At 40.9% G+C, this 25,456-nt stretch overlaps 1 protein-coding gene and 1 long non-coding RNA gene across 2 annotated transcripts in view; one reads left to right on the top strand and one right to left on the bottom strand.

Moving 5' to 3' along the window:
• Nucleotides 1–25,456, bottom strand: part of LOC306973284 — a 547,876-nt gene that overhangs the window by 304,150 nt on the left and 218,270 nt on the right. The window contains exon 2 of the long non-coding RNA XR_013793556.1: nt 24,827–24,913. This is a non-coding gene — a long non-coding RNA (uncharacterized lncRNA). The remainder of the gene's footprint in view (nt 1–24,826; nt 24,914–25,456) is intronic.
• On the top strand, nt 990–23,367 carry LOC306972811 (sodium/hydrogen exchanger 1-like; the record flags this gene model as incomplete). The annotated part of the gene is made up of 13 exons (XM_079569517.1): nt 990–1,039; nt 7,881–8,095; nt 9,818–10,275; nt 11,624–11,874; nt 14,049–14,269; nt 14,728–14,930; nt 16,494–16,583; nt 17,026–17,096; nt 18,097–18,273; nt 19,070–19,175; nt 20,053–20,136; nt 21,091–21,160; nt 23,156–23,367. The coding sequence occupies 13 exons, from the start codon at nt 990–992 to the stop codon at nt 23,365–23,367; spliced, it is 2,208 nt and encodes a 735-aa protein (XP_079425643.1).

Raw genomic sequence — 25,456 nt, 5'->3', positions numbered from 1 at the left:
CTCCTCCCCATGTCTTTGTACCTTTATTTAGTAGAAACTATATTCATAATTCAGCATTTGTTAAAGTATTTTTTGAATAATTAGACAAAGTCTAATTAGATTTTTTCAAAATTGTTTTCCCCCTTAACTGTTTAAAAAAAAAAACATATATGGGCGATTCCAGAGATGCCGTCTGTATCTATAACCAGTAAGTGTGGCACAGATGTAGCAGCGCTGTCGAGCTACATCAGGATTTACTAAAGATCTGTTTCACTAAATGAACACACCAGAGAGGAAACAGAAAACCTTTCTGTGATTTTTACAGTTTGTCATGTCGACAGAGTCTCAGTCTGAGTCTTATTTTCTACAGTCTATGGTCTGAGTCAGTGAGGAAGCTGCTCAAGAAGCTAGCATGCTACCAGTTAGCAACTGTCAACCATTGACAGTTGATTCAACCAACTGTCATCACCTTTCAAACTAGAGAAGATAGCACGGTAGGAACACTGTTGCGTCCCTAAGTGTACAGCTTCAGCTAGATGTAATTCTTTTGAAAACTGAAGAAATTAAATATGCTGCAATTTTCTTAAATAAATATGACTTTTCTGCCTGTATAAGTCGCTCCTCTCGTCTCCAGCGGTGGTTGTGTCTTTTGACAGTTGTTCCGACACTTACTGTGGGATTGTTTCTGGAATCCTGAAGCCAAAGCTGTCATGACTTTGTTGATAACAAAACATTCGCTCTTAGAAGTTAACCAATTCCCTTTCTATTTACTTTGTTAAATGCATTTGTGGAAAAATGCTGAAGAAAATCCTTTGCTTCCTGCCTGACAATTCACTCTGCTTTACAGCCACCCCCACATCAAAGCCCCTCAATGAAGAACTAGTCAGTACAAGCTCATGCCTCTGTCATAAATATATAAATATTCCATTTGACTTTGAGCGAGTGGTTAGCCTTTACATTGATGATGTTATAAGATTGTTTATAAGATTGATGAAGCAGTAGCGGCAGAAATGAAGAAGCTTCACGGCCTGGACTCCACTGACGTCTCCTCAGATCCTCTGTAAGTCACACCACACGTTCGTCTAATATTCAGGACACTTTTTACAAGTCACATCTACAAACACCTCTGAGTCCCGGCCCATCGTTCCAGAACCACCACTATGCATTTCTGAATCTGAATATATATGAATATTTGAACAGCTCGAGCACAGACTGGGCTCGTCGGTAACACTTTATAATAACTACACCTTATTTAGCCTTATCCCATGGTCTGGGTGAATACTGGATTCTGATTGGCTGGTGCATTATTTTGGTATAACCGCACACATAGTCCGGTAGTTAAATCACTGGGATATCACTCCGCTGTGGCGTCGCCATAGCAACGCATGACACAGCTGAATCAGATAAAGGCGTAATTAGTGACTGACAGGAACGTATGAGATGGATTTTGTTTAATTTCAACGTTTTTGGCCCAAACAAAACGTTTGATAAATGTTTGTAGAGGAGAGTGAGCAGCTAGGTTAGCTACTGTTAATAAAATATGAGCTTTACATTTCTATTGAAAACGGTTAAGGCTATTCATCATTTTCAGACGTACATAAAATGATCCTGCATTTAAACATATTTGTCTGGATTAGTAAAGTCAAACATAAAAGTTTCAGTTGGGGGAGCCCAGGTGTGAGCGACTCCACCGCAGCTGTTTCCATAAACAGTTGAGCTGGTTGAGCTAGCTAGCTTTAGCTTCAGGTTAAACAGCGTAAAAGGTAAATAACTCCTGCCCACGAGTGCCGCATATCGGTGTTTACTTCCAGGGAAAAGTGTTTCCGGGTTAGTCCTGTTGTGTTGTGATTCTGTGCTGATGTTGTGTCGTTGAGCCTGACTGAGATCCTCGTAATAGCTGCGGAGAATGACTCGCTCTGAGACCAGCCTTCAGTGACCGGCTAATAACCCACACAAAATAGTCCCGTAGTCTGGCAGATTTAGTGAGTTTATGTAGTAGAGTGGACTGCAGGTTAAACTTAAATTTAACATGTAGAAAAAGGCAACACAGATTCGTAAAATCGGCAGGACAGAGGCATTCATTTACAAAAATAGGATTTTTATTAGTTACATGTTTTGTTAAAATTGTCCATTGTTTCCTCCATGTGGACATTCATTTCAGACAGTGTCCATATTAAACAGCACATCACAGTCTGCAATAAAAAGACGGACGACCCTGGCGATGCAGGGGTAGAAGAAGAGGAGGTGTGTAACGCTGACAGGACCCTAAGAATGGGAAATCTACATTAGACACATACAGACAGATACGTGGGCAGATGTAACTATGAGGCCATTGACCTACCAGGGCGACGATGCATGGCACTCCCCAAACGACCCGTACTGAGACCCCGAACATGTTACTTGTCCAGCTATGCAGTAGCCTTTGGCCGGAGCGCCAGCATGCTAAAAACACATAGCATCGTAGCATAAGGGCTAGTGAGCCTATAGTCTGCATGAATATAAACTGGTCAACACGCTTACCAGCGAGACGGTTGTGTGTACATATAGTTGCTGGCTTGACGCCTCGAGCTGCTGGCTTGACGCCTAAAATCGCCGGCTTGACGCCTCCTGAACGACCACAAACAACTCGCAACTTCACCAACTTTCACGCTGTGCCCCGCTACAGCAGCAGCGTGTGACGTCAGAGGGAGGAGAGGTCATGCCAGGTGCATAACCCCCCGTATTTATAGTGCGCACCCGCGATCTGATTGGCTAAATGTAAGGGCAATATAGGCTACCCCACTACATTTAGTAAATGAAACAAATATTTATTATAAATGTTACGTTTGTGGGACCCTGGTATAAGCGGATTAAACAACTCGGAGCCGCATTAGACGTTATAATGCATGAGTAACACCGCTCCACTGCGCGTCGTGGTGTTCTTGACTCCGCGTCGTGCATTATAACCGTCTAATGCGGCTCCTCATTGTTTAATCCTTACTTAATAAATGATGAGTTAGCACTTAATTCATCATGAACAATTCATTAGATAAAACTACTACAATTACTTCAACGCTTAATAACTACTTAACTACTACATTTAATGCCTAACTCATAATGAATCGTTTTTCATACTTGACTTTTCCTTTGTTAAGTAGTTAATAAGTTAATAAATAAACTAGTGCATCATTCATTATTAATTAACTGTTAACTCATCATTTATTAAGGCTAAATAGTTATTATAAAGTGTTACCGGCTTCTCCCTTTTTCCTACACTTCATATTCATAACTTCCCTACAATCATTTTTAAAGGCAAGGGCAGTAGCAAGTAGGGCAACAGGGCAGAAAATTCACAATAAATTCAATAAATTTCAATGGAAACTTTAGCTCAGACATTTTGGGATATAAAACTAAATTAAAACACTTAAATAAACGTTGTATATAGAAAAGAACCGTCAAGCTAACGGCAGAAACATTTCCATCGTCACTTATTTTTGTTAGAGTTAAATATTTAAAGGTGCGCGTACTTGACCTTTCAGTGACCCTTAAAAAACCTGAAATAAAATTGAGCCTGGCACCGGGATGGGAAGCAAAGGCGTCAAACTAACCACAGCCACCGAGTCACTAACACGTCAAATATGCACCAATATCAACTCTTTTTATGCATAGAAACTTTTTATGTGAAAAAAAGACATCTTTATGCAGGCGGCTAACGTTAGCATCTTGTTAGCTAACTGTGATAGCATTAGGTGTTTTGTTTACATACGAGTGGGAAAAATAGCAGTTGCCTTGAATGCAACCACGGCAACAGTTTAAAATAGTTTGAATGTTTTCTTTTATATTGCTTGTTGTTTTTTGAAAGTGGTTTTCATTGATTGATTTTGTGGTTTCAGCAGAGGTGCTCAGACCACACTCAGACCAGCTTCAGCGACGTCACTTCACTCATTTCAGGTAAAGACGATCAAAACACAATGTTTTTGTGATCTGTGCATTGAGACATTTCAGAAGTAACCTTTAAAACTTTAAAAATGTTTTATATTAGTGGTTTGATAATTTATAGTAGTTATAGTAGTTGTATTATCATTTGTAGTAGTTATAGTAGTTGTATGATCATTTGTAGTAGTTATAGTAGTTGTATGATCATTTGTAGGTAGTAGTTATAGTAGTTGTTTGATCATTTGTAGTAGTTATAGTAGTTGTATGATCATTTGTAGTAGTTATAGTAGTTGTATGATCATTTGTAGTAGTTATAGTAGTTGTATGATCATTTGTAGTAGTTATAGTAGTTGTATGATCATTTGTAGTAGTTATAGTAGTTGTATGATCATTTGTAGTAGTTATATTAGTTGTATGATCATTTGTAGTAGTTATAGTAGTTGGATGATCATTTGTAGTAGTTATAGTAGTTGTATGATCATTTGTAGGTAGTAGTTATAGTAGTTGTATGATCATTTGTAGGTAGTAGTTATAGTAGTTGTATGATCATTTGTAGTAGTTATAGTAGTTGTATGATCATTTGTAGTAGTTATAGTAGTTGTATGATCATTTGTAGTAGTTATAGTAGTTGTATGATCATTTGTAGGTAGTAGTTATAGTAGTTGTATGATCATTTGTAGGTAGTAGTTATAGTAGTTGTATGATCATTTGTAGTAGTTATAGTAGTCGTTTGATCATTTGTAGTAGTTATAGTAGTTGTATGATCATTTGTAGTAGTTATAGTAGTTGTATGATCATTTGTAGTAGTTATAGTAGTTGTATGATCATTTGTAGGTAGTAGTTATAGTAGTTGTTTGATCATTTGTAGTAGTTATAGTAGTTGTATGATCATTTGTAGTAGTTATAGTAGTTGTATGATCATTTGTAGTAGTTATAGTAGTTGTATGATCATTTGTAGTAGTTATAGTAGTTGTATGATCATTTGTAGTAGTTATAGTAGTTGTATGATCATTTGTAGTAGTTATATTAGTTGTATGATCATTTGTAGTAGTTATAGTAGTTGGATGATCATTTGTAGTAGTTATAGTAGTTGTATGATCATTTGTAGGTAGTAGTTATAGTAGTTGTATGATCATTTGTAGGTAGTAGTTATAGTAGTTGTATGATCATTTGTAGTAGTTATAGTAGTTGTATGATCATTTGTAGTAGTTATAGTAGTTGTATGATCATTTGTAGTAGTTATAGTAGTTGTATGATCATTTGTAGGTAGTAGTTATAGTAGTTGTATGATCATTTGTAGGTAGTAGTTATAGTAGTTGTATGATCATTTGTAGTAGTTATAGTAGTCGTTTGATCATTTGTAGTAGTTATAGTAGTTGTATGATCATTTGTAGTAGTTATAGTAGTTGTATGATCATTTGTAGTAGTTATAGTAGTTGTATGATCATTTGTAGTAGTTATAGTAGTTGTATGATCATTTGTAGTAGTTATAGTAGTTGTTTGATCATTTGTAGTAGTTATATTAGTTGTATGATCATTTATAGTAGTTATAGTAGTTGTTTGATCATTTGTAGTAGTTATAGTAGTTGTATGATCATTTGTAGTAGTTATAGTAGTTGTTTGATCATTTGTAGTAGTTATAGTAGTTGTATGATCATTTGTAGTAGTTATAGTAGTTGTATGATCATTTGTAGTAGTTATAGTAGTTGTATGATCATTTGTAGTAGTTATAGTAGTTGTTTGATCATTTGTAGTAGTTATAGTAGTTGTTTGATCATTTGTAGTAGTTATAGTAGTTGTATGATCATTTATAGTAGTTATAGTAGTTGTATGATCATTTGTAGTAGTTATAGTAGTTGTATGATCATTTGTAGCTAAGGTTTTTCTGGACCATGTAGGTTTTCGTTTTGTTTTTAAACATCACAAAAATGGTCAAATTAAAGAAAGCTGGGAACATTTTTAAACAAAGTCTTAATCCTAAATGTGTGAACTATGGATGTTTTGCAAAAATTTGATCTAATGTGTCATATACACTTTAAACTGCTGAGAGAAGCAACTAAAATCACTCACGGGATTTTTTCTCTCCGGTAATGCAGATTGTATTATTTCTATTTAAATATAAATATAATTGGAACCTAGATGGGCAAATCAAAGAATAACATAACATGGAATGTCCAACTGATATAGATACAGACGGCATCTCTGGAATCGCCCAGAGGGGGAAAACAATTTTTTAAAAATGTAAACTTTCTCTAATTATTCAAAAACTTCTTTAACAACTGCTGAATTCTGAATATAGTTTTCTACTAAATAAAGAAACAAAGACATGGGGAGGAGCAAAGTGGTTCAACAGAACAGCCCATAAATACATAAAAAACAGAGAATGCTAACAGAATGCTTCATGTTAGCATCGGGCTAATGCTAACGTTAGCTAGCGCTAGCTACAACTGCCTTTTTTTCCCTTCTACTGAACCATGTACTGTGAGAAAATATCCATATGTACCCGATTTACCCTTGACTTTATTTATGTGTGATAAAGTTCATATTCTACCAGAAAATGGCTAAAAAGAGTGAAAAAATGTGTTTCTCAAAAGATTCTATTTTCCCCCTCGGCGAAGCCCCGCCCCCTTCTATGACGAGATGCCGTCTGTATCTATGAGGGACGAATCAAAGAATAACACACAGACAGTGGAGTTCATTTTATTTCTATGGTGGAGTTCAGGAATCTGATGCATCATGGGATTAGCAGCAATAATAAACTAATGGAGACTTTAAAAGGTGAAATATACTGGAGTTCGTGTTCACATTAAAACACTCAGACGGCACAGCAATTTAGATGCATTTACAAAAGTGACTCAAAGGTGTTGTTCCACAGCTTTTTTCTCCACTTGTTATACTGTTTTTATCTAATATTACTCTATGGAAAATCTCCATGTTAACAGTGTTTTTTCCCGACCTCTATAGATACAGACGGCATCTCGTCATAGAAGGGGGCGTGGCTTCACCGAGGGGGAAAATAGAATCTTTTGGGAAACACAATTTTTCACTCTTTTTTTGCCATTTTCTGGTGGAATATGAACTCATTTATCACATACAAATAAAGTCCAGTGTAAATCGGGCCTATATGGATATTTTCTCACAGCAGATTGTTCAGTAGAAAACGGCAGTTGTAGCTAGCGCTTGCTAGCCGTTAGCATTAGCCCGATGCTAACATTTAGCATTATGTTAGCATTCTCAGTTTTTTATGTATTTATGGGCTTGTTGAACCACTTTGCTCCTCCCCATGTCTTTGTTTTTAGTATTTTATTTAGTAGAAACTATATTCATATTTCAGTGTTTGTTAAAGTAGTTTTTGAATAATTAGAGAAAGTTTAGATTTTTTTTTTTTTTAAATGTCTCCCTTAACTGTTTTCACACATGACCATATATGGGCGATTCTCTAATTATTCAAAAACTACTTTAACAAATGCTGAATTATGAATAGAGTTTTTACTAAAGAAAGAAACAAAGACATGGGGAGGAGCAAAGTGGTTCAACAGCCCATAAATACATAAAAAATTGAGAATGCTAACTTGATGCTACATGTTAGCATCGGGCTAATGCTAACGGCTAGCTAGCGCGAGCTACAACTGCCGTTTTTTCACTTCTACTGAACAATCTGCGGTGAGAAAATATCCATATGGGCCCGATTTACACCTGACTTTATTTATGTGATAAATAACTTCATATTCCACCAGAAAATGTCTTAAAAGAGTGAATTGTGTTTCTCTAAAGACTCTATTTTCCCCCTCGGCGAAGCCACGCCCCCTTCTATGACAAGATGCCGTCTGTATCTATAACATTGTCTGACTTCATAACATCACTGATCTATTTCAGTGAACAATGGTAATAATTAGCATGATCGATCAGAGCAGACTTTACTGACATGCTCAGCTGTAACTGTAGTTTTTGTTCAGTTGTTAATTCCTCTTTTTCTGCCCGTTCAGAATGCCTTCACAGGCTTTACTGTTGGTGTCGGTGCTCCTGGCGGCATCCGCACTCCGCACCGCCGCTGCCCCACATCCTGAGACCAACCGCAACTCCAGCAACGAGACCCACAAGGCCAAGAAGGCGTTTCCTGTGCTGGACCTCGACTTTCAACGCGTCCGGACACCCTTCAAGATTTCCTTGTTGGTGATGTTCGGGTCCGCGATGAAAATGGGTGAGTTTCAGCATCGTCTCTCCCACAGCAGCACATCAGGTCTACTTTTTGGTCTGAGTAAAGCACCAATTTTTCCAAATCCCAGGGCTTACATCAAATATTTAGTCAATCCTTGTATTTCCCTTACATTCTTTTTGAAATGACAGCACACGACGCTTAAAGTGCATAGTCAACACAATTATATTTAAGATTTTGCACACAATGTTGCCCAACCTTCTTTAGTTTGACCAGTTTTGTGATGCTTATAGTTTCATTTCCTTATAGAGTTCGGGAATGTGACGTCATATCGCTAAGCATTGTGGGATTAGCAGCCATTGTAAACTAATGGAGATTTTAAAAGTTAAAATACTGGAGTTATTGTTCACATTAAAACACTTGGAGACCACAGTGTGTTAGATGTATTCACCAGCAGTAACTCAGCCCACTTTTTATACTGTTTTTAGCTAATGTTAGTCTATGGAAATGTATGCTAACAGCTGCAAAGATGGCGGATCTCCATGGTAACTGTGGACATTCCCGAACTCTATTGGACACTGACAGGAAGTGACATAGATAAAGGATTTTAAACTGTTGCCATGCCGACTATGTTATGTCAATGCTAAATGAGTCAAATTGCTATATGTTTGTTAAGTGATGATCAGTGATGGTCATCCATCCACTTCCGGGTCCAGTTGACTGAGTATCGTGATCAGGGGCGTCAGACTGGGGGGGTAAAGGGTGCTGTGTACCCAGGGCCCAGAGCAGGGTGGGGGCCCTAAAAAGTGCTGCAAAAAGCGTTCTGTATTGTACTTTCTAAGTTTCCTCATAATTGATACTATAAGAATCGAACACAACCTGAAATACAACGGTTGCTACACATAATTTTACACAAACAATAATGATGGATGAATTTAAAAATGTGCCAAATGGTTCAGCCGGCTTCAGATATGGTGCGAGACTAAATGAGCTTTTTTGTTCATGAGACAACTTATAGTATAATATTTCTTTTTTGCAAAATAGCATTTTAATGCCTACTTTAAAGTCACACATGTGTTCTTCCCAGCACAAATATCCCACGTCCCTGGTGCAGTCGTCCTGTTTAATGTGGTCTGCTAATAATCATTATGCAGAATATTCCACCACCGATTTAAACATCTATATCACTACCGGGATTGAAGATTATTCAATTTCTGCAACTGAAGCCGATCCAGATGAAATTTCAAGTCAAACATCGAATACACAACAAACAAAAAACAATGAACTAAGTATCTAGGACTAATCTAGATTTTTAGGTCGCTGTATATAATAAAGTTATAATAGAAAATAAATCAACTGCACTGCCAAACCACTGTTATGTGGTTAAAGAACAAGAAATATGAGGGGGGTCCAAAAAGATAGTTTGAGCCTAGGGCCCAGAATTTGGTGCTACGCCCCTGATCGTGATCCACATCAGATCGTGACAAAAGTGGATCGTCCCAGCCCTACTACTTATGACTAGGGCTTAGTGCCGTTAAACAACACCAGTTTGGTATCGGAATATAAGTTTAGGTACTACCGGTATTAAAAAAAGCAGGCACAGAAAAAAATTGCATAAGTTTTGATGTTTCCATTCATTATTTCCCCCCTTTTTTCCCATTCATTCCATTTGTTTGCCTAATGTTTGCTCCACTTCCACCATTTTTCCCCCTTATTTCTCTTTCCCCGCCCTACCTGTGACACACCCTTGACTCTTCTCATTCCCAGGCTTCCACTTCTTCCCAGGCCTCAGCAGCGTCGTCCCCGAGAGCTGCCTCCACATCTGCGCCGGGCTGGGGCTCGGGGGCTTCATGCGACTGTTCGGGAAAGACGTGCCGCCGGTGATGAACCCAGACGTGTTCTTCCTCTTCCTCCTGCCCCCCATCATCCTGGACGCCGGCTACTTCCTGCCCGTGCGCCCCTTCGTCCAGAACCTGGGCACCATCCTGACGTTTGCGGTCGTCGGCACCCTCTGGAACGCCTTCTTCGTCGGCGGCCTCCTGTACGCCGTCTGTAAGTTCGGCGCAGGCCTCCCGCTGCAGCTGCTGCCCTGTCTGCTCTTCGGCTCCATCGTCTCGGCCGTGGACCCGGTGGCCGTGCTCGCCGTCTTCGAGGAGATCCACATCAACGAGCTCCTGCACATCCTGGTCTTCGGGGAGTCGCTGCTGAACGACGCCGTGACCATGGTGGGTGAACGTCGAATGTCTTGACATCCTGTTGTATTTGTGGTTTTGTCTAAGATTTTCTTAATTGTCAACTCAAATAACAGTCAGCATAATTTTCAAGTCTTTAAAGCAGTACTAAGTAACTCTTCCCCCTAGAGGCCATAAGCGCAACTGCAGGTGTAGCAGCAGGTTACGATTTTTTAACTTATTAATTGTCTTGGAGAGTAAATACTACGCTGACAGGAAAGGCGAAGGGAGAGAAATATTTTTTTTCACTCAAACTTGGCTGTAAATACTGTTTAAAGTGACGTCAGCCCGCAGTTAGCTTTGCCCGTTAGCATGTTAGCTTCTTCTTGTGATTCCATTAGTGTGTATTGCTTTCTCCGGACCGGTGGCAGACAAGTTGCAAACATGGTTTTCTGGCCAGAGACACCAGGGGGAGATGAAAGACCCTCCAATCATCCCATAAACACTTGTATTACCCCCACAGGGACCACGGGAAGGATTTATTAAGGTAAACACGTTACTTAGTACTGCTTTTCAGGGATCCTAAAGGGGCCGACCAGCTCCCTCCCCATGATTCTGACCCAAAACATGACTCCGCCCCCTCCTTACTGACGTCACAGCCTTGTTGGGACATGGTGGCCGTTCACCAACCATCCACTACTCCATCCATCTGTTATCCATCCATTTGTAGCAGCTGTTCTCTTAATCTGATCTGTTTGTCTGGCAGAAACCGTCCTCATTGTGCCTTTATCTGCACAAACCCGTGTGTGCTCTGAATGCGCCACCAATCTCTTATCAGTACGATGATTATGTTTTCACACCTAGACCAAGGAATTCACCTATTTCATGTTTTTCATCAACAGAGAGATCCTTTTTCTTTCCCATATTGCTTGAAAATGGTGGTCTGCTTAACAACGTGGAACTGGAATACAATTTGCATAATCATTTGGAATGCAGTGCGCAGGCCAATGCCTCATTTGAAAGCTCAGGCCTACAAAACTGATCAAAATGGATCTTTATCCTCGTGTTGTTGCCATTTTGTAGGTTTTTGTCACTTTCTTGTGATGCGTTTGTCATCCTCCTTTTGTACTCGTTTTTGTCGCTATTTTGCCGTATTTTTCAAGACGCTTTTAGATTTGGTTAAAGCCGAACTGGTGAAAAGAGGTTTTTAATTGAAATCACAATCTCATTCTCAACGTTGGGCCACTTTTAGCATCACGGGGCTTTTTAGTCGTGAGGTCTAGAGCCGAATGTGTGGCAGCACCGGGTTTGGAGTTAGATGATAATGATCAAAGTGGAAAGAAGTCTTATTCTGTAACTTCCTTTGACCAATGCGTCTTCTCCTGCTCTCTCCTGCCTCCAGGTGCTGTACCATCTGTTTGAGGAATTCGCCGGCGCTGGCACCGTGACGGCGCTGGACGGCTTCCTCGGCGTCATCAGCTTCTTCGTGGTCGCGCTGGGAGGACTCTTCGTGGGAGCCGTCTACGGGATCCTGGCCGCCCTGATCACGCGCTTCACCGCCCACATGAGGGTCGTGGAGCCGCTGTTCGTGTTCGCGGCCAGCTACGGGGCCTATCTCACCGCCGAGATTTTCCACCTGTCCGGCATCATGGCGTGAGTTGACTGTGCGGTGACCACTAGCAGACGCTCTGACGATTCTATTCACAACACGGCATGAAGCACTGTTGACTTTTTTTCCAGGAAAGCCTTAAAGGATCTATATCATGCTATTTTAGCCATTCCAAAGTTAAGTATAGACATTTATATGATATATTGTAGCTCTACCACTATGGAGCACTCATTTTTGTGATAAATATAAGTGTTTTCTGGAGGTATTTTTCAAACCCCGAAGACACAACGCTTCGATTCAGTTAACTCCGCCCCCTCTCTCCGCACATACAACTTTACCGTAATATAAATAAACAACAATAAGTGAAGTTACTTCACGATGCAGTTATAAGGAGTTGACATCTGCAACACAGCTTGATAAATGGCTAACACACATGCTAATATGCTAACACACAAGCTAACACGCGTTTGGATTGACTCACCCTCTGGTCCATCGCTGTTTACATTATGGGACTCGCGTTGGTTATAAAAGTTAATCCACTTTGATTCTGGCGAAGGTTCACCAAACATCCATCAGTGACAGTCACAGAAAAACAATATTTTGCTGATAGTCGCTGAATCCCGGAGAGAAAAACAACTTCAAGTGGCCTCTGCTTGAAAAAGGTTGAATAAACTCCCGTCCACGTAGCCAAACGCGCTTCTTTTTCTCCGTGACATGATCGTTAGTTAAGAATAAAGAACAGGTGTGTCCAGAATAGATGACAACGAGCTTCATCTTCAGCTGCAGCGCAAACATGACTGATCTGTTCAGACGCTCAGGGATGTGTTTGTTTTGGCCACAGCTGACCTGGAAGCACCTCGGGCACATCCTTTTTTATTTTTTTTAATTATTTTTTTCCCTTTTTTTATCTCTTTGTTTCTCTCTTACGACAGAAATAATGAAAAAGCTGTTTTACAAATTAAAATCAGGCCGTAAGCATAGAATTAAGACATTGCTTTACAGACGTCGAGCACTTCCGTTCCGCTGTTACGACACAACTGAACCCTCAGTCGTTCACCAGGAGAGGGCGGAGCCTCAGAGAGCAGGATTCAGGAGGATTACTGTGAACTGCGTGAATGAAGCCACAAACCACTCTGGGGGTGTTTTCGATAAGGAAATAGCATAACAACATGGCTAAAAGCTCTAAAAAGTCGATTTTGCATGATATAGGACCTTTAAAGTTTTACAAGAAGTGACTTCCTGTTTCGATCCAGCACATCAAAATAAAAGCACCATATTATTCATTAGTTCAGCAGTTCATTAATTCAACTTTCTTTCTGCCTAACTATTAACAGACAGAACACTTAAAGCAGTACTAAGTAACTCTTCCCCCTAGAGGCCATAAGCGCAACTGCAGGTATCGTAGCAAGTTACGATTTTTTAACTTATTAATTGTCTTGGAGAGTAAATACTACGCTGACAGGAAAGGTGAAGGGACAGAGGGTTACTGTGCATTCTATTATACAATGGAAATATTTTTTTTCACTCAAACTTGGCTGTAAATAGTGTTTAAAGTGACGTCAGCCCGTAGTTAGCTTTGCCCGTTAGCATGTTAGCTTCTTCTTCGTGATTCCATTAGTGTGTATTGCTTTCTCCGGACCGGTGTTTGTGTTTCCTCTGTATTTCATCATGAGTCATAGATACAGACGGCATCTCTGGAATCGCCCATATTTGGTCATGTTTGAAAACAGTTAAGGCGGAAAACAATTCTGAAAAAATCTAAACTTTCTCTAATTATTCAAAAACTACTGAAATATGAATATAGTTTTCTACTGAATAAAGATACAAAGACATGGAGAGGAGCAAAGTGGTTCAACAGCCCATAAATACATTAAAAAAATGGAGAATGCTAACATGAAGCTACATGTTAGCATCGGGCCGATGCTAACGGTTAGCTAGCGCTAGCAACAAATGCCGTTTTTTCACTTCTACTGAACAATCTGCTGTGAGAAATATTCCATATGGGCCCGATTTACATTTGACTTTGTTTGTATGTGATAAATAAGTTCATATTTCACCAGAAAATAGCTGAAAAGAGGGAGAAATTGTGTTTCCCAAAAGATTCTATTTTCCCCCTCGGCGAGGCCACGCCCCCTTCTATGGCGAGATGCCGTCTGTATCGATTGCACCTCTTGAATACTTTCTGCCACGCTCATATCTGAGTGTCTTTTCTCCACAGTCTCATCTCGTGCGCCGTTGTGATGAAGCCCTACGTGGAGGCGAACATCTCGCAGAAGTCCCACACGACCATCAAGTACTTCCTGAAGATGTGGAGCGGCGTGAGCGAGACCCTGATCTTCATGTTCCTGGGCGTCGCCACCGGGGCCGGGAAGAACCTGTCCTGGAACACGGCCTTCATAATGACCACCCTCGTTCTGTGCCTCATCGCCAGATTCATGGGTCAGTTAACATTGTCCATCCTCGCCAGAATTACACTGATATTTTTTGCACATTTTTCATCACGGTTTAGTCATGTTTTTGTCGCTTTTTCTTATGTGTTATTGTTGTTTTTTCTGGCAGTTAGAACTATGGTAGAATCAGTCCAACTGTGATCAAAAGCCAATGTGCATTCTTTTGTTCAAGCATATTAAGTAGCCATGTGCTTCTGGTGGGCGCTTAAAGTAAGGCCTTCAAACTAATACAGTTGAGCTGAAAAGTTCTCGTTTTCGGTGCTTTCTTTCAAGACGCTTTTTAGATTTGGCTGATGCTAAACTGGAGAGAATGTGCTCAGTTCAGGTGGGGGTTAAGAGCTTACTCATTAGAACACAGAGCTGCGTTCAGACCATTCACTCATTATATGCTTACAGTATTGGCCGTATTGCGCACATCAACTATAATAGTCTACGTTCCTTGTCCAGGTGTTTTCGGCCTGACCCCCCTCATCAACAGGTTCCGCATTGTGAAACTAACCAACAAGGACCAGCTCATCATCGCCTACGGAGGCCTGCGAGGTGCCATCGCCTTCTCTTTGGGCTTCCTGCTCGACGGTGACCATTTCCCCAACAAGGACTTGTTCCTGACAGCGATCCTCGCGGTCATCTTCTTCACCGTGTTTCTCCAGGTAAGTCACATCTAATACAGTCATTTTGGGGAAGGCTTCTATGATCGATGACTTTGATTAGACCGTGAGGATGTTTCACCTTTCATTCTGGAGGCTCCATCAGTTCTGTGCAGGCCTATCTCTCTCAGATTGTCCCCACAAATACGCCCTCGGCATAGGCCGCCTAGCACCGAATTGCGCTTATAATTTTGAACCCCATGAGGTCTATGCTCCCGCCATCTACAACATCGCAGATTTTTGGACAAAACTTTGGGACCCAAACACTTTTGTGTCTTTTGGAAACTAGAAATGTCAAGCTTTCAAACCCCTCCCTGGTCTACTGTAGTCGCACGTTTCATGATAATCAGAATATAATGTAACAATGATAATCATAATAAAATAAAATAAAGCTATCCATCCATCCATCCATCCATTTTCTTCCGCTTTATCCGGGGCCGGGTCGCGGGGGCAGCAGTCTCAGCAGAGATGCCCAAACTTCCCGATCCACACACACCTCCTCCAGCTGTTCTGGGGGGACCCCGAGGCGACACCAGGCCAGCTCGGAGACATATGGCTCGGTTCCACCTACCCTACTCTACTCTACCCTGCTCTACTTTGCCTGCATTTGAAATGTTTCCACCAGCCCACTTTACAGTTAACTGGTACTTTTTTTAGTACCTGCTTGGCCCTGGTACTAACCAGGCCAAGCAGGTACTGTTTCCAATGGACACAGTCAAAAGCAAAGCCATATCCATGGATACACCCTGGTAACCATGGATACAGTATCAGATTCTACAGAATAGTGGAAACACAACCAGGCCAAGTAGAGTAGGACCAAACCAAGTAGAGTAGAGAAGGGTAGGGCTGGTGGAAACGAGCCAATAGTGACACCAGCGTGTCCTGGGTCTTCCATGAGGCCTTGTCCCAGTAGGACATGCCCAGAACACCTCCCGAGGGAGGCGGCCAGGAGACGTGAAGGAGCAGTGACTCTACTCCGAGCTCCTCTCGGGTAACTGAGCTCCTCACCTGATCTCCAAGGGTGCGCCTGCCACCCTGCAAAGGAAGCTCATTTCGGCCGCTTGTATCCGCGATCTTGTCCTTTCGGTCATGACCCAGATCTCATGACCATAGGTGAGGGTCACATGACCATAGGTGAGAGTGGGAACGTAGATCGATCGGTAAATCGAGAGCTTTGCCCCGACTCAGCTCCCTCTTCACCACGACAGACCGATACAGCGACCGCATCACTGCTGATCCGCCCCGATCCGTCTATTGATCTCACGCTCCATCCGTCCCTCACTCGTGAACATTATTGTTCAAATTAAACTATAATTTTTCCATATCCAAAGTGTGTCCAAAAGGATTGCGACAGAGCAAAAAGAAAAGATATCATGACTTATTATCAGTCAAAAAAACAACACATGGCCATTGTGGAGGGTGTTGATATCAGCCTATCAAAACACGCGATTGATTGAAGGATGGGTCAAATGCAGAGGACACATTTCCCTAAGGGGGCAATGAAGTATACCTTAAAATTAACCTTAAACTTAACCTCAAATATCTTGTTCCTGTGTTTTCTCTCAGGGCACGACAATCAAGCCACTGGTGGAGTTTTTGGCAGTGAGGAAGAAGCAGGAGACCAAGCGCACGATCAACGAAGAGATCCACCAAGAGGTAATGTCTGAATCCCAACATTCACCACCATTTTGAACCTATGTTTTGCGCAGATATACAGTAGGTGTTAGCCAGTATTTCCAGATGAATCCGATATCGTACATTTGCAGATCTTCCACACATTATTGTTCTCTTTTCTGGTTCTAGACGACAAATATATTTTGATAGGTATCGTTCAGGTATCGTTATCGAAAACCAAGTATCTTTAAAAAAAAAATTACGGTACCCTTACCAGCCCTAATCAGCACAGACAACCCGAGAGACTGCACGACACACTGAGCCATCACTGAGCCATCACTGAGCCATCACTGAGCCGTCACTGAGCCGTCACTGAGCCATCACTGAGCCATCACTGAGCCATCCTGCTGGCAGTCTTACCTGTAGAGCAGCAGTGAGGCAACAGGCGGGTACAAAGACTGTAACACTGTGCTTCTTTCCACAGTACGTTGACTACCTCCTGACCGGAGTCGAGGACATTTGTGGACGCCACGGAGATCACTACTGGATGGAAAAGTAAGAGTTACAGTAAAGTTTGAAGAGGGGGTATTATGCTTTTTTCAATCACATACCACCAGTCTACATCACACTACAATGATGACCAAAGCTTCTGTTGGTCTGTAAATGCAGTAAATTAGAATAACTGCCTTGTATAAAATGTCTCTCTCAAAATGGCTGTAGTGAATGTCATGAAATAGGCCTCTGTCTCTTTAAGAACCTCTGAGCCTTTCCGACACGCCCCCTCCACACGCTGTCTGTGGCATCAGTGGGGAGGGGGTTCTGCTGAGGAGCAGTGGTTGGTTACTCGGCTGGTGACGAAAGCTCGGAGGCGTCTCCAGGAGGTGGGGGCGTTCCTAGGAGGACTGAGGCAAACCTATCCCTAAAATGGCCGCCATCAGAGTTTTGACAGATTACTAATGACTAATGGAATCATGAAGAAGATAACAGGCTAATGGGCAAAGCTAACTGCGGGCTAGCACCACTTAAACAGTATTTATGGCCAACTTTGAGTGAAACAAAATATCTCCATTGTGGAATTGGATGTACAATATCCCTCTCTCCCTTTGTCTTTTCTGTCGGCGTAGTATTTACTGTCACAGGCAATTACTGGGTAAAAAAATGCAACATGCTACGACACCTGCAGGGGCGCTTATGGCCTCTAGGGGCATGAGCCAAACCAGAACTAAGTAAGTTGTTTACGTCAATAAATCCTTTCCGTAGTCCCTCTGGAGGTAATACAAGTGTTAATGGGATGGTTGGGAGGTCTATTATCTCCCATATCTGCTTGCAACTTTCTGTGCTCTGAGCCGGAGGCCCAATACACACAAATGGAATCACGAAGAAGAAGCTAACAGGCTAATGGGCGCTAACTGTGGGCTAGTGCCACTTTAAACAGTATTTACATCCAAGTTTGAGTGAAAAGACAAAGGTTTAGCAGAATGTGGGCCCTTTAAGCCTGAATGGAGTACAATGTAGTTTGCCAAAAATGAGATGGACTGTTTGTGTTTTCTTTCAGACTGAGCCGATTCAATGAGAGGTATTTGAAGAGGTTCCTGATCGCAGGATACAGCGGGGAGGAGAATCAGCTGCTCACATTCATTCAGAAGAGGGAGATGAAACAAGCCATCGAGCGGGTGGAGAACGGAGGAAGAAGCCGGTTGCCCTCTGCCGCGCCCTCCACTGTGTCCACGCGGTAAGTGGCTCGCTAATAACGGATTTAAAGATGGCCGCCACTCTGTCTCGCATTCATTCACTTTCACTCACATTCATTCACCCATTATTTCCCAGATTTGGCAACAGCTCAGACGGATCTATACATGCTTTCCAGTCATGTGACTTTTGTTGTTATGGCGGCCATTTTGAATACCGCAGTAGAATTACGCAGTACTACAACATGAAACAATATGTCTACTCAGGATGACAATGAAAGACATTTGATTGACAGTAAAAACACGGCCCCAGAGATGCACGTTTATGTGAAGAAACTAGTGAGTCAGTGTTTAAGCTGCGTTAGCATGTTACTGGTTAGCATTTAGTGTCGAAGCCATTGACAGTTGATCGATGACAGTTGCTAGCCGGTAGCATGCTAGCGTCTTCAGCAGCTTAAACACTGACACAGACTGAGACTGTTGACATGACAAACTCTAAAAATCACATTTCTGTTTCTTCTTTGATGTTCATTTAGTCTTCAGAGTGAAGCAGATCTTTGGTAAATCCTGCTGTAGCTCGACAGACAGAGCTGCTACATCTGTGCCACGTTTGCTGGTTTTATCACATCAACGTGCGACTCTGGGGCCGTGTTTTTACTGTTTTCTTCTTGAGCAGTGATCACAAGTACATAAAAATGCCACTGTCAATCAGCTGTCTTTCATTTTCATCCTGAGTAGAGATATTCTTACATGTTGTAGTACTGCATTATGCTACTTCGGTATTCAAAATGGCCGCTGGAACTAGGTGTGATGTCATTGGAAACGCATTATGTTTCCCAGGAACATCCAGCCCCAGGTGCCAGCAGAGGAGCCGGGGGTTTCGACAGAGAACCGGGACAAGGTCGAGGCCATGCTCGTCAGCAACCTCCGGAAGATACGACAAAGGGTACGACAAGATCTGGAAGTGTCTCTTATTCTTCCTCGTTCCAGTGCATTCACTCTATGTTAGGGCTGTGCAATTAATCGAAATTCGATTACGATTTTGATTACAACAGTAAACGATTACAAAATTAGCATAATCGCAAAAAAACGATTATAATTTTATTTTTAATTTTTTTTTTTCAATATTTTGGGGATTTTTGGATTTTTGTCACTTTTTTGCTGGATTTTTGTCTTTTTTGCTGGATTTTTGTCACTTTTTTGCTGGATTTTTGTCTTTTTTGCTGGATTTTTGTTACTTTTTTGATGGATTTTTGTCTTTTTTCTGCTGGATTTGTGTCACTTTTTTGCTGGATTTTTGTCTTTTTTATGGATTTTTGTCACTTTTTTGCTGGATTTTTGTCTTTTTTCTGCTGGATTTTTGTCACTTTTTTGCTGGATTTTTGTCACTTTTTTGATGGATTTTTGTCTTTTTTTTGCTGGATTTTTGTCACTTTTTTGCTGGATTTTTGTCTTTTTTTTGCTGGATTTGTGTCACTTTTTTGCTGGATTTTTGTCTTTTTTTATGGATTTTTGTCTTTTTTTTATGGATTTTTGTCACTTTTTTATGGATTTTTGTCTTTTTTTTATGGATTTTTGTCACTTTTTTATGGATTTTTGTCTTTTCTTTTATGGATTTTTATCATTTTTTTGCTGGATTTTTGTCACATTTTTTTAAAGGCAACAAATAATCGTTTGAATAATCGTGATTTCAATTATGACAAAAATAATCGTGATTATTATTTTTTCAATAATCGAGCAGCCCTACTCTATGTATCTGTACTGTAGTAGTAATGCTTTACAGAGGTACATAATTGACCTTCTGTTCTTCTTTTTCTTTCCAGAGACAGAGCTACAGCCGACACACTCTGCCAGATGATCCTTTTGACGAGGACGTCCGTGACGCTTGGCTCAGTAAGAGGGTGCGGGTAAGTTTGACTCTGATTTATTATTATTATCTTTTTGCCAACATATTTACATTGGGATTTAACTTATCGCTCTCGATGAAGGTTAGAATAGAATTTGAATATGAGTAGAATCTGTTCCAAAGAGCTGAAATGTGTCATTCAACGCGGCTCGTTAAAACTCATTCAGTAAAAACACACACAGGAACATCATTAAAGAAAAGCACATCAACAAGAACAGCAGAAAGGACAGTGCTATTGGGCGCTATTTAGGGCCGTGACTGCAAATGGGATGAATGGTTTCCTGTAGACGTTTCTTAGGAAGTTTGGAACGTAAACACTGCATTCTGTACATCAGGGGTCGGCAAGTTTGTATCGTGGAGGCCGATTTTCATCATTGCCAAAACACCCAAGGGCCAAACCTCAACATTATAGAATAAAGTAAAGAACTACTTTCTGCAAATGCCAATCACAAAACATCAGTGGTTCACAAGTGGCCGGGCTTTGGGACCCACCATTATCCTCGGACGACAAGCCAAATAAAACGGTAGTTTGTCATATATTGTATAAAATATTGTATTTTCCACACAAGTTTTTGTTGAACAAGCAGTAGATAGAAAATGTAAATATTAAGTTTATAATATAAAAGTTCCCTATAGACTCGCGACCCACTGAAAATGGTTCTGTGACCCACTTTTGGGTCCCGACCCACCAGTGGAGAATCACTGTTTAACATTATGACCAAGTAGGATGTTCTGACTGGACATTTTTAAAATACTAACACTATTTCTCACATCTTTAGACTACTTTAACAGCTATTTGATTTCTTATTTGCACAATAATATTTCACATAATCGTCTTGGGGACCAAAGGTTCTGTGCTGGAGGGCCGGATTTGGCCCCCGGGCCTGATGTTGCCTACCCCTGCTGTACATTAATGATTATAATGTCAATGTTTCTTTCTTCTTCTTTTTCTCAGTGGAAGGATCCGACTGTGTCCTTCTCCGCCGACACGCCCTTCTCCGGTAGAGCTGCAGCCCGAGCCTCAGGTAAAACATGATCTTATATTTGTTAAAAAAAAAAGTCTAGTCACTTTGCCCTCCTCAAAACGAAGAGGGAAAAGAAGCAGCCACTGTAGATCCAAACTGAGCCGCTTAAACCCCTCTCCGATCTTTTTCTCCATTCGCTTCATGGAAGTCGGTGTGTGGTTTTGAATTCAGGCAGAGAGACTGATTTCAAGCCTGCGTGAGGGGTCAGGTGTGTGGAGAGCTCAGTGCATGATGGCTGTAGATACAGACGGCATCTCGTCATAGAAGGGGGCGTGGCTTCGCCGAGGGGGAAAATAGAATCTTTAGAGAAACACAATTTTTCACTCTTTTAAGCCATTTTCTGGTGGAAAATGAACTTATTTATCACATGAATAAAGTCAGGTGTAAATCAGGCCCATATGGATATTTTCTCACAGCAGATTGATCAGTAGAAGTCAGGGCCGTGGGAAGATATTTTGGCTAGGGTGTGCTGAGAGACAAGATTGCCCCCCCAAAATGCTATTTCTTTGCTTATTTCCTATTTATTTAACCCCTTAACTCTCACCTGAACCGAGCACATTTTCTCCAGTTTGGCTTTACCTCGATCCAAAAGCTTCTGGAAAAAAGGTGTGAAAATAGCGACAGAACTGAGACGAAAACAAGGATGAAGATGTGACAAAAAAAATGGACAAAAAAAATGGACAAAAAATGACAAAAAAATGTCAATACATTTCCAAAAATTAGTTGAATACCCCCCTAAAAAAATTGAAAAAAATCTGATGACGTGAGGAAAAAGATCCATTTAGATGAGTTTTGCAGATCTTAGCTTTCAAATGAGGCGCTACACTGGCCTACAGGATTTGGGTAAAGCTGAACTGGAGAAAACGCTCTCGGTTCAGGCGGGAGTAAAGAGGTTAATATTGCTTGTAATGCATAGACGATCCACCAGGGGGTGCTGTAGCGCCCTCAGCACCCTGGGTTCCCACGGCCTTGGTAGAAGTGAAAAAACGGCAGTTATCGCTAACCGTTAGCATTAGCCCGATGCTGCCATGTAGCATCAAGTTAGCATTCTCCGTTTTTTATGTATTCATAGGCTGAACCACTTTGCTCCTCCCCATGTCTTTGTTTCTTTCTTCAGTAGTAAACTATATTCATAATTCAGTGTTTGTTAAAGTAGTTTTCGAATGATTAGAGAAAGTTTAGATTTTTCTCCAAATTGTTTTCCCCCTGAACTGTTTTCAAACATGACCATATATGGGCGATTCCAAAGATGCCGTGTGCGTCTATCCCAGAAGAAACAAGCACGCTTCACCTTTCAAACATTCTTTAACTATTATTATTACTGTTATTCGTGCCATGAGGATTGTTCTGGAGCATTTAGATCCCATGAGTTTTGTTTAATGAATTTATAATGAGAATGTTTCCCCCCTGTTGCTCTGTAGATGTAAATGTTCTGTGTGAATGACATGGTATAGATACAGACGGCGTCTCTGGAATCGCCCATATATGGTCATTTTTGAAAACAGTTAAGGGGGAAAACAATGTAAATTTTCTCTAATTATTCAAAAACTACTGTAACAAACGCTGAAATATGAATATAGTTTCTACTAAATAATGATACAAAGACATGGGGAGGAGCAAAGTGGTTCAACAGCCCATAAATACATGAATAACGGAGAATGCTAACTTGATGCTACATGTTAGCATCGGGCTAATGCTAACTGTTAGCTAGCGCTTGCTACAACTGCCGTTTTTTCACTTCTACTGAACAATCTGCTGTGAGAAAATATCCACATGGGCCCGATTTACACTTGACTTTATTTTTTGTGTGATAAATAAGTTCATATTCCACCAGAAAATGGCTATAAAGAGTGGAAAATGGTGTTTCTCTAAAGATTCTATTTTCCCCCTCGGCGAAGCCACGCCCCCTTCTATGACGAGATGCCGACTGTATCTATTCTCCATTCTATCTCTGTTACTAGGTTAAAAATGTGTTTTATTGTAATACTGTTACAGGCTCACAGGCCCAGAGCACCGCGCCCATCCCGGACAACCAGGTCACCGTCCAGGTCCAGGTGCACAGGTCCATCAACCCCCGCCAGTCTCCTGACCCCGTGGAACCCCCCCAGTCTCCTGACCCCGTCACCCTGTTGAACGAGCTGAAGAAGGAGGAGGAGGACGAGTATGAGTATGCGTTCGACTATGACGACGATGACGATGATGACTAGGAGCTGACGATGGGCACTCCTCCCCGTCACTCACTCACTCTTTAGACGTTTTAAGTTTCCCCCTTTTGTTTTTGGGAAACACGAACATTAGTTAAATATTTTTCCTCACAAAATATTTTCAAAAGTACTGTTCTATGTTTTAATATTCATGACAAAATTGTAAGTTCCCTTCGCTCTTTCTTGCACATTATTTTGTTGGAAGGTGAAACTGAATTGTCAAAACTCTTACATCTCCTGTGTTGTATACTTGACTTGTTTGTACAGTAAGTATTTGACTTCCTGTTTTCAAAGTCCTCTTGACCAAACAGAACCTTTTAAAGCTGAACTGTTGAAGTATTTTTTACCATCAGGGACTTTGGTTGAACTTGTATATTTGAAAATGTCTGTTTCCTGTTTGTGTTTTTTGACAGAAGTTCCTACGTTTGTTAAGTTTGACATCACACATTATAATAGGATTCTTCTGGGTCCAAACAGTTGTGAGTTCCACTGATAAACAGCAGCAAAAAACTGTATCTAAATCTCCTGCTGAAATGACTTCAGATAAAAGGACAAAAACTGTTTTACACCTGATTCCAAAAATGCATTTCACCGTTTCTCCAGGAAAAATGAAGATGTCTTTATATTTAAAATAAGCCTTCATTGTGCATGGGGAAGAAAAAGATATTTAATCCAGAAAAGCATTAGAGTAAATGTAATGTTTCCTTGTGATCAGATGTTTAAAAACTCACTTAACAAACGTATATCTTTGGTCGCTGTGTCATGTTAATCACTTGTTAATCACTTCTGATAATTGATTCACTTTAATGTTGAACGTTGCATATTTCTGTGTGAAGCTCTACTTTTGCTCAGGCTTTGATCCTGCCATGTTGCACCGGTGCCTTCAGCTTCAGCTAAACAATAAACGTTGGTTATTCAATAACGTGGTTGAAAATGTATTTTCTTTGACTATATTGGCTTGTTGCACGGTATGGCTATGCTAGTTCCTCTGACCTGAAGTTGTGAGCGCGAGTACTTCCTGTCTGTATTCTTTTCCTTTGGAGATTAGCTCGGACCTGCTGGAATAATAATCATATTTTCTAAAGATTACGTGGTGGGCAGTGAGTTCCTGGTAGATGATCATTTACTGTGTGTTCAAATCTTGATGTAGGATGTTACGAGTTCAGAGGAGACACCTGTGATCATAAAGGATTGATCGTTTGTCTTGAAGCTAAAGGCTAACATGCTATAAAAAATTGAATAAAAATAAATAGCGATAAAAAAAATCAAGTAGGACAAGATGGTTTATATGCAGTTCATATTTGAGGCACTATTTCAAATTGCATAATGCATGAAATGAATGTTAGCCTTTAGCTTCAAGACAAACTCACTGATCCTCACAAACATAGACGTCTCCTCTACGGAACAACAACTCTTTAACCTGCGGTAAGTGATCGTCTACCAGGAACTCACTGTCCACCACAGAATCTCTAGGAAATACGATGATTCGAACGAGTCTAAGCTAATCTTAATGGAAATTAATATGAACAGGAAGTGCTAGCGCCCACAACTTCAGCTCAGAGGAACTAGCGTAGCCGCATTGTGCAACAGTGTAAGTGCCCTACCGTCGCTCCCTACGGTTTTATGCAGTGCTGAATGTGTAAAACAAGAGCAGGCCTTCTCAAACACAGGTCCTTGCCGTACTGGAGAGTCTAAGGACGGGGGACACCCACGCCGCTCATCGCTACCTTTGGACATTATATTTGCCTGGATTCACCTGAACTTTTAATTGTCATATTTATTGCTGTGTTTTATTGCCTTGATGTTTGTTGCAGCCCTTTGAGGCGACTTCTGTTGTGATATTGGGCTATACAAAACCATTAAACTTGAAACTTGAACTTGACGTGGAGCTCAAGGTTATTTGGCCCGGACCCCACACAGTCTGCTGCTGGAACAGGCTTTATCAGCGTCTCCAACAGGCGACATGATTCAATCCACCACCATTTTCTAACCCATTCCTGTGCAGTTATGCATTTTTAAAGAAACAACCAGAATACTCACTTCAGCCACTAGGGGGCAGCTTAAAGCAGTACTAAGCAACGTGTTTACCTTA

Source organism: Gobius niger (assembly GCF_951799975.1).
Source record: "Gobius niger genome assembly, chromosome: 13".
Lineage (NCBI taxonomy): Eukaryota > Metazoa > Chordata > Actinopteri > Gobiiformes > Gobiidae > Gobius > Gobius niger.
Note: the sequence above shows the minus strand (reverse complement) of the source record. Positions and strands in the feature narration are given on the sequence as shown.